The sequence below is a fragment of the Hyperolius riggenbachi genome, chromosome 3, assembly GCF_040937935.1.
Source record: "Hyperolius riggenbachi isolate aHypRig1 chromosome 3, aHypRig1.pri, whole genome shotgun sequence".
Lineage (NCBI taxonomy): Eukaryota > Metazoa > Chordata > Amphibia > Anura > Hyperoliidae > Hyperolius > Hyperolius riggenbachi.
Genome location: NC_090648.1, coordinates 63,684,422 through 63,694,354, shown reverse-complemented (window position 1 = coordinate 63,694,354; position 9,933 = coordinate 63,684,422). Strand labels below are relative to the sequence as shown.

General features: G+C 46.5%; 1 protein-coding gene across 1 annotated transcript in view; it reads right to left on the bottom strand.

Annotated features, from left to right (window-relative positions):
* Nucleotides 1-6,367: 6,367 nt before the first annotated feature.
* Nucleotides 6,368-9,933, bottom strand: part of DAPK3 (death associated protein kinase 3) — a 29,439-nt gene continuing 25,873 nt past the window's right edge. The window contains exon 8 of the mRNA XM_068274221.1: nucleotides 6,368-9,616. Within this exon, the coding sequence (XP_068130322.1) occupies nucleotides 9,083-9,616 (534 nt within the window). The 3' untranslated portion in view covers nucleotides 6,368-9,082. The remainder of the gene's footprint in view (nucleotides 9,617-9,933) is intronic.

Below are 9,933 nucleotides of genomic sequence, written 5' to 3'. Positions count from 1 at the left end.
TTAATGCTTTTTGAATAAAAGTGAAGCTCTACAAGGGATGTGCATGGCCGCTCTTCTCTACTAGTTGGATAATGAGAGGGATATGGAGGCTGCCATATTTATTTCCTTTTAAAACACCCCTGAACCCAGAGAGTGGGTTTGTTTAATATAAGTGCCCTTGTTTGAATGGTGCTGTGACATATGTCACAGCACCATTATGGTATGTTATGGGCGGGGAGGAAGTTGCAGTTATCCATCCCGATCACGCCCCCTTGCATCGCCAAAAATTTGAGATCTGAAGAAAAAAAAAAAAGCACCACCAGAAAAGTCACCTACTCCTGGATCCTTCTGCTCTGTCAGCTCTTCCGTTCCGCCGCCGTGTCTTTTCCATTGCTATAGCGCTGACTCAGAAGTGCTTTTGGGTTACTTCCGGGTCAGCCATAGCTGTGAATATGCCGGCAGATATGTGGGACATGGCTGCGGAATGGGAGAGCTGACAGGGCGAAGAATGCAGCAAATGGATCCAGGCGTAGGCGAGCTGTGTGGTGGTGCTATATTTTATTTTTTTTTGCAGGTCTATAAACATAAGTACAAACATAAGCCTAGGAACCCTGTTTATCTATTTGGCTGCAGTAGTGTCTGAATTACACCAGAAACAAGCATGCAGATAATCTTGTCAGATCTGACAATAATGTCAGACACACCTCATCTGCTGCATGCTTGTTCAGGGTCTATGCCTAAGTTTTAGAGGCAGAGGATCAGCAGGACAGCCAGGCAACTGGTGTTGTTTAAAAGGTAATAAATATGGCAGCCTCCCAATCCCTCTCGCTTCAGTTGTCCTTTAACCGCTTGCCGACCGCATCACGCCGATGGGCCTGGGCACGGCAGCAGCCCCAGGACCAGCTAATGCTGTAAAGTCCTGGGGCAGCAGTTTGCAGGAGATCGCACGCAGCCTCCCGCTTGGTGGGCAGAGCGGAGCTCCGCCTTCAGGGTCCGAGTGGTGATCGCCGCTCGGAAGACTGTTACACGCCGTGTATTTACATGTACAGCGCTGCGATCAGCGGCAGCGCTGTACTGGGGACAAGAGAGCTATCGGCTCTCATAGGCAGAAGCCTATGACAGCCGATCACTGTGATTGGCCGGCTGGGGGGAGGGAGGGGATTTTGAAGAAATAAAATAAAATAGCAACAAATATTACAAAAAAATCCCCCAACTATTTATTAAAAAAAAAAAATAAACACAGTGGGGGCGATCAGACCCCACCAACAGAGGGCTCTGTTGGTGGGGAGAAAAGGGGAGAGGAATCACTTGTGTGCTGAGTTATACAGTCCTGCAGCTTGGCCTTAAAGCTGCAGTGGCCAATTTTAAGAAAAAGTGCCTGGTCTTTAAGGGGGGGGGGGGGGGGGAGGTTACCACTGCAGTCCTCAAGTGGTTAAAGAGAACCTGAGATGGGGGATTATAAAGAACATATACATACCTGGGGCTTCCTCCAGCCCCTCTGGCCTGATCGCTTTCACACCATTCTCTTCTGCATCTCTGTTCACCCGCAATTGGCCCCCGAAAGTTCTCTAGTTAGGGGCCAACTGCGCATCAGCCGCACTCACGTCGCTAGGAGCGTTCTGCACCTGCGCAGGCACAGAACGCTCCCAGCAGTGGGAGTGAGACGGGAGCGCGCCTGGCCGGACTGCACCGACTGGATTTTCCAGGGGCAGTTGCAGGCAAATGGAGAGGCAGAAATGGACGGCCTGGGAGCGATCAGGCCAGAGGAACTCCCAGGTACAGTATGTAGATTTTCTTTATAATCACCCATCTCAGGTACTCTACAACACTGCTTAGATCTCTCCAATCCAAATAAGGCATTAGTCCTTCCGTTATACACGTCTTATATGATAAAGTACCTAAATTATAAATTACAGTTTGCTTTAAAGAGACTCTGAAGTCTCCTAAAATTGCACTTTTTATTTAACAGTTACCTTCAGCAGTATAACACAAGTTAAACTGCCGCATCGCAGTGGGAGATCGCTACATTTAAAGAGACACTGAAGCGAGACTAAATCTCGCTTCAGCTCTCATATATAGCAGGGGCACGTGTGCCCCTGCTAAAACGCCGCTATCCCGCGGCTAAACGGGGGTCCCTTCACCCCCAACCCACCCCCCGCAAAAGTTGGTCGGAAATATTCTTCCTGGAGGCAGGGCTAACGGCTGGAGCCCTGCCTCCAGTCGCGTCTATCAGACGCGCATCGCCGCCTTTCCCCCGCCCCTCTCAGTGAAGGAAGACTGAGAGGGGCGGGGGAGAGGCAGAGATACGCGCTGACAGACGCGCGTGGGGCAGGGCTGCGGCGGTTAGCCCTGCCCCAACCAGGAAGCGCTCCCCCGCATTACGGAGGGGGTTTGGGGGGACAGGGACCCCCGTTAAGCTGCGGGATAGCGGCGTTTTAGCAGGGGCACACGTGCCCCTGCTATATATGAGGTCTGAAGCGAGATCTATTCTCACTTCAGACTCTCTTTAAGCCCCCGAAATCTTAGGGCAAAAATCCATGACTTTCCAAGTCATGGATTTTGCTGCCTGGGTAGGCAGAGCTCTGAGCTGCAGCTCTGCCTCAATTCACGTCAATCTCCGGGGATCTCTGGGCCAGATTTATCAAAGCATTACCGAGTCGACAGTTTTTTCTTCTAAAACTGTTCTATGAGGAAGCGCTCCCCATATTTAGCCCAGAGGATTTGGGGGGTTTAAATGTAGCGATCTGCCATGGGGATGCAGCATTGTAGCTTGTGTTATAATGCTGAAGACAACTGTTAAATAAAAAGTGCAATTTTAGGAGTCTCTTTAAACCTAATAAGTTACCAAGATATATAAAATCACACATAATAAAGTGTGATTTTATCACCCCCAGGGTCATATTCCACATATGGTCTTGAAATCACCATCCCCCAGTGCGAAATTGGGCCCTAGCATTTTCATTTCCAGACCATAGGTGCAAAGGATGCTGGGGGATTGATGTCATAACCCCACCCCTCATGTGATCTCATCTAGGCAGACAGAAATATATCTGAAATAATTATAGCAAAAAGCCATACCAAGACAGCAGTTCTGTGTCTCTGTTACACACTGTGAAAAAAGAAATAATTTGATCCAGGCAGGCAGAGAGCAGGGGAGGGAGGGGCAGAGGAGGGAACCAGGCTGGAGGGGAGACACAAAGCTTCAGCATGAGGCGAAATAAGGAAGTGCTGCTACAGATATAAATAGAAGTCTGTTCTATCCACTACGATCAATGTACCAAATATAAACTTTATATGTTCATCTAACTGTACACAGTGCATAGACGACATATATGTATTGCCATTCAGACTTTTTTTTGGCTGGAGGTGGTCTTTAACAGAGGAGCCTCTGCACAGTGGTTGTGACTACGCAAAATAATAAGGCATCGTTTTAAAACCTCTGACTTAATTATCTTTAGGAATAGTGGTGCTTTGTTATTATGTTTGACTGAGCGTTTTTTGTTGAATGTGCAGAAGTAGGGGTGTAACTACAGGTGAGCAGCTCCTGCAAGTGCAGGGGGGCCCAGGAGCTGTAAGGGGGCTCAAATACTACTTCACTCCTGATAAAGGAATCCAGCCTTCACATCAGGTGTTTTTGTGGCTACACTTGTTATTGGTGTGAAGATTACGATGTCCACACTTGTTTTATGACCCTTGTGAGATGGGCACCCGTCTTCGAGGGTCACCAGGGATAGGCCAAGGAAAGGGTGTGAACCTTGGGGGCCCCAGCAAAGTTTTGCTGGGGGGCCCCATGATTTGTGTAGAGGGTTGACTTTTCTGGTTATGAATATGGGCTTGTTCACACCTAGAGCATTTTCGTTTTGTTTTTTTTAAGAGACCATGAAAAAAAAAAAAGTAGTCCCCTAGGGGGTATTTACCTCAGAACAGGGAAGCCTCAGGGTCCCAATGAGGCTTCCCCCTCCCCTGTAGCTGCAGGCAGTCCAGCGCTGGCTCCCCCGAAGCGTCCCGCAATCCTCGCTCGACAAGGCTTGATATATTTACCTTCCCTGGCTCCAGCGGGGGCGCTGTTGTGGCTCTCAGCACGGAGATAGATGGAAATAGCCGATCTCTGTCGGGTCCGCTCTACTATGCAGGCACAGGAGACTTGCGCATGCGCAGTAGAGCGGACCGCCATTTCCGCCCATCTCCGAGCGGAGAGCCGATACTGCGCCTGCGCTGGAGCCGGGAAGGTAAATATTTACATCCCCGCTGTTCGGAGGGGCACAGTGAGACCGGCGTGGGACACAGGAGGACGGGGAAAGCCTCAATAGGATACGGAGGTTTCCCCCACCCGAGGTGAGTATCCCCCAGGGGAACTTTTTTTAGTTACAGGTTTCCTTTAAGCGCCAGCGATTTTGAAAATTACGCTAAAAGCGCTTGTGCAATGATTCCCTATGCGAGAGTATTCACATCTGAGCGGTTTGTTTCCGGTCCGCTCACCAAAGCGCTGCATGTACCATTTTCGGGGCGATTTGCCTCAATGGAAGGTATATGGAAATCGCAAAGCTCTTGAAAAAGCGCTTTGTATAGCAATTTCCCAAACACTTTCATGAATACTGTAAATACAATGGCCTCAATTCACTAAGATCATGCTGGAGATAATAAGGCAAGAGATAACTTGCCAACACACAGTGAGAGAGAGTTATTTTATCTCTTCATTCCTTACCGTACCTCCTCTGTAGTTATTTTCACACGCAGTTAATTAACAGCCTGTCTTTAACTTTACAATTCTACAGTTATTTTAAGGATTGATGAGTTAACTTAAAGACAGAAGAGTTAACTTTAGGTTTGCCTGAGGTAAAATGTTTCCTGAATACTACATGCCTTATCACCATGGTGATGACTCTAGAAACATTTTTAAACACAGGAGATAAGCTTAGTGAATTGAGGCCATTGAATTTATTCATTTCCGGGTCAAAAAGAGTTAACTTCCTGACATGTCAGGAAGTGAAAAAAAACTCTGCAAAAGCTCTTAGAAAAGCACTTATAAAGCGTAGGGAAAGGAAATAAAAAAAAAAAATATAAAAAAAAAATTGCTCATCGCTTGAAATAGCGCTGGCGATTTATAATGTGAGTGTTCCCCTCCCCCACCAAAAAATGATGAGAAAAAAAATAAACTGTAATTATGTTGCTTTCTTTAATTTGTCAAGAATATGTAAACATGAAAATTGGTGAGAAAAATGGGGAGATGTATAAAATTAATATTACATTTTCAAGACATATACACAACTGGGTAGAACTGGATGAGTGAGGGGGGAGACCTTGACTGCAATGACTATGCTCATCTGACGTATCTTAAAGAAACTAAGTCTAAAATCAACATGCCATGTATCATGTTCTCTGGAAAAGCTATCACTGTCCTGGTCTTCTTTTTAACTCAACCTCCGATACTTCCGGCGCCTAGCCCCACCCCCTTACTGACAAGTGCCGGAAGTCAGTGCACGCAGGGTCTCGGAGGGAAAGTATACATATAAAAAAAAAAAGCAGAGAAGTATAATAAATATATATATATATATATATATATATATATATATATATATATATATATATATATATATATATATATATATATATATATATATATATATATATTTTTTTTCTTTTTCTTTTAGAGAACACGGTAAGGGCTAGTTCACACTTGCTTTAAAAACGTATCCGTAGCTACGTTTTTTGTCCCGGACAAAAAACTGAGCCACGGATACCAATGTTAAAAATAGGAACAGTCCACACTCAAGTTAAAAACGTATCCGCGTGCGATCCGCGGAATACGTTTTTAAACCCGGAACGCAGAGTCCGGACTTGCAGCATTTTTCACGGACCCGTATACACGTACGGGTAGTGAAAATCAATGGGGAAACGGGCCTCCCTCTTCACTGACATTTTGGGACACTGGAAACGAATCAGTTTCCAGTGTCCCTTGGTGAAGGATGGGGCCGCCATGCTAAAGGGGGTAGCAGTCAGGACGGGGGGCTGCGGGGAAAGCGGCGGCCAGGGGGGGGGGGGGGGGGGGGGTCACCCCCCTTGCGCACCTGTGTCCCCGCTCCCCCTCGCCCATAATGTAATAAATTGTACCTAAGGAGGTTCGGCGAGCCGGGCACTTCCGCCCACACCACTCGAGTCACTTCCTGTGATGCCGCCCACTGAAATACAGAGGGCGGCATTGCTGGAAGTGACTCGAGCGGTGTGGGCGGAAGTGCCCGGCTCGCCGAACTTCAGGTACAACTTATTACATTATGTGCGAGCTGGAGGGGGAGCGGGGACGGGGGGCACCCAGGTGAGCAAGGGGGGGGTTGTGACCCCCCCTGGCCGCCGCTTTCCCCGCAGCCCCCCGTCCTGGCTGCTACTCCCTCTAGCAAAAGCAAAAAAAGAAAAAAAAAAACGCAAACGGATCCAGAACGTGTGCTGCAAAAAAGGCAGCACGGATCCGTTTGCGTTCCGGTTTTTGAAAATCGGAGCCCGGACCGCGGATGCGTCCCGCACCCGGAGCTAGTGTGGCCCTAGCCTAAGTTGATTTCAGACTTTATAGTTTCTTTTACACATTAGCAGTTTCAATAAAGTTATCTTGTTTGAGATCTCAGTCAGCAGAACCAGTTGAGCTGTAAATGATTGGAATGATTTGATCTCTCTACTAGCAGAAAATATAGAAACTGTAAGCAGAAGTCCTCTGTTATTGTCTCACACTGCCCCCTAGTGACAAGTGGTCATAAATGCACATTACAGTCATAAATGCACATTACAGCAGTACTAATTAGATGCAGGGAAAAGTAACAAATAAGAAATAAAAAAAAAGTGCTAAATTAAATTGCCCTGAAGGTACACTGCAGTGCAGCTGATGGCTGTAAAGTGAAGACAGCGCCACCTGGTGATACTATGCTGCATACTGCTCTGCATGAATGAACCTAGAGAAAGAGGCCAGGGCTGTGGACCGGCGTGCTGATTTGCTGCTCTTAATGGAAATACAAAGTTCACTGTGTTGGGGGTGAAGTTGATATTTGCTTCAGTGAGGTAGGGGACCCAATTCCATTTGCCTGAACCTCTCCCTAACGCTCCACTTTTAATATTTTCAACACACCGCCATACCAAAGGGTTCCTAACAGAAACTGGCTAACAAGAGTGTTCATGTCTGCTGTCAGTGGATGGACTAGTGCGGGTGTTGAATAAGAATAACAAAGGTTTCTGCTCGGTGCAACTAATTCATCCTGCATTTGTTTCTGCACAGTGTCATGGCAGCAGTACTCCATGCTGGGCTACTGTTGCCGAGGTCGCAGGCCAGCAGTATGCGCTTACTGTTGGTTTTGGAAATTCTTAGCTGGCTACAGATTTAAATGGAGAACGAAATTTAATGACTTTACTATAAAGGAGAAAAAAAATACTTGTGCAATGCAAGCCTATAATAATTGGTATCTTATAATAGTACTTTATATCTCTGTTTAAAGATTGTTACTACAGTGACTTACATGCTTGACTACTTTATATGAATTTGATTCTCCTTTAAATACCATATGCAGCAGCCACATTGCAGCTGCAGATTCCTGGCTCTCTGTGTAAGTGGGTGGGACCATGGAGGTCCAAGACCACGCCCCATCACCACTGCCTTTAGCTCTGCAAGGGCTAATGTGGTGCTATGCTCTTCAGCATTCTTCCTCTAGGCCTGAGGAGCTGTCAATTAACTCTTTCCAATCCTAATTCGCCATCAACAACATGCCCCCTCAGCACTTGTTTCTTGTGTTTATTTATTTATTGTATTTATAAAGCGCCAACATATTACGCAGCGCTGTGTTCTGGGGAGAGGGTGGGGCTAGCTTGTAGGATGTACCTCCTCCCCCATGCACGCGCACCAGCGTGGTTCCCTTATTACATAGTGCTGCATGGTGCGGGAGGGGATCATTTGAATCACCCAGGGAATTCCGCCATACAAAACCAGATCTGGCAGAGGTGCCCCAACAGCAAGCCCAAATTTGTCCATATAATATTTATATATTTGTATGGCGGCAATCAGAGTGTCGGACTTATAGTGGCCATACATGGTACAATATTTTCATCCAATCTTACCATTTGTATGTAGTATAAGGGTAAATTAATACAATATACTGAAAGGATAACTTGTCCAGTTCCCTTATACTACATATAATTGGTAAGATTGGATGAAAAAATTTAACCATGTATGGCCACCATTAGTTTCGACGTTGGACCAGGAAAAGGAGGATAATGGCCAAAGTCCGACATGGAATTCCTTAAAGCAAACTTGAAGTAAAAATAAACGTATGACATAATGTAGTGCAGCTAAGATATATGACATTAGCAGTAGTTTTCCAGTACAGAAAAAGCTACAGTTCATGTAAAAGAGCTTCTCTGTCCTATTCCACACAACTTGGGTCCAACTCAGTCCTGTTTTCTGATGCACTTAAACAGCCAAGAAACAGATAGACAGCTTGAGATAAGGTTTTACTGTAGGAAAGTTCAAAGGGTCAATAGCTCTGCTGTTTTATAGCATAAAATACAGAGTGTGGTTTCTAAACTGCAAACCTATATGACTGAAAATAAAAAAGGAGACCCTTTGTTACTAATGTTCTATTCATTATCCGTACTACAAATACATTTCATTATATCATAAGTTTCCTTTCGCTTCAAGTTTGCTTTAACCCTTTACAATTCTGATACATTTTTATGTTTTTAACATTTAGATCTGACTTTGTCAGTCGGTTTGCGTTACATTCATTGTTTTCCCCGTTTCTGGAATCACACACAAATAACTCATACAAAAGTTCCTTCCCTTCCTAAGCTTCCACCACCCCCCTGGGATGCAGCATATCGTAGTCCAGTCCTTGTTACCTCGTACTTGCCAGCACAATCTAGTCAGTTTGAGGTAACCTATCCCTCTCTCGGGCTGTGGCATCCAGACTTGAGTCTGTTTGTGAGTTTGCCCTATGCCGTGAAGCGTCCTCCCTATTCAAAGTGTAGAAGATTGTGGACAGTATCAGAGGGAAGAAAAGGGTTTCCATAGTAGTGTACAGGTTGTTGTGGATAGCAGCATGCACCGTGCATAGATCTCCCTAGACTCCGCCTAGCACACGCCCCTAATGCTCTCCTCCTCCGGCTTCTCCACTGTTTTCAGCAGCTCCTCCACAAAACTCATTTCTGCAGAGATCTGAGCCGCCAGTGATTCGTATCTATTTTCTAGTCGACCGAACCGCCTCTTCAAGCCGTTGACGCTGAGCATGGCGTTCCTCAGATCTTCTTGAGCCTGGTGCCGCTGGCTCTCCTCCCGCTGGAGCTCTTGACGAAGCCCCGCCAGCTGACGCGATACACCTTCCTGCTCTTCTCGATACCAGCTCTCTTTCTCTTCGTAGATGGAGCACAGGGCGGAGAGGTCCTCGCGGGAGGTGGCCTGGCACTTCTGCAGCTCTTGCAGCGCATCTTCAGCTAACCCGAGCTCCTCCAGAACGTGGCTGAACCTTTCGAAGTTCACGTAGGTGTTGTTGGGAGGCATGCTGGAATGTGATTTAATGGTGTACTCCTTCAGCCTTGTGGTCTTCAACCTGCGACGCTCAGGCCTCTTCTCACTCTCTTCGTTGCGCACGTTTCTGCGTTTAATCGCCTGTGGGGAGAAGGAAGGATTCTCATTTTAGTTTCTGAACACCACAGATACTAAATTAATTCTGCATCACAGTTTAACAGTTATAAGCTTCAACATTTGTGTGATTCAAGTAAGGCTCTGAGCTGACAGCTTAAAACAAACCTGCGCGATTAAAGAGAACCCAAAGTGGGATTTAATTATGTTAGTGGGGCACAGAGGCTGGTTGTGCACACTAACACCAGCCTCTGTTGCCCTATTGTGTGCCTCCAGGACCCCCCTGCGCGCCGCTATCCCCTCCGCAGCGTGTCGTCAGCACAATGTTTACCTATGCGGTGTCT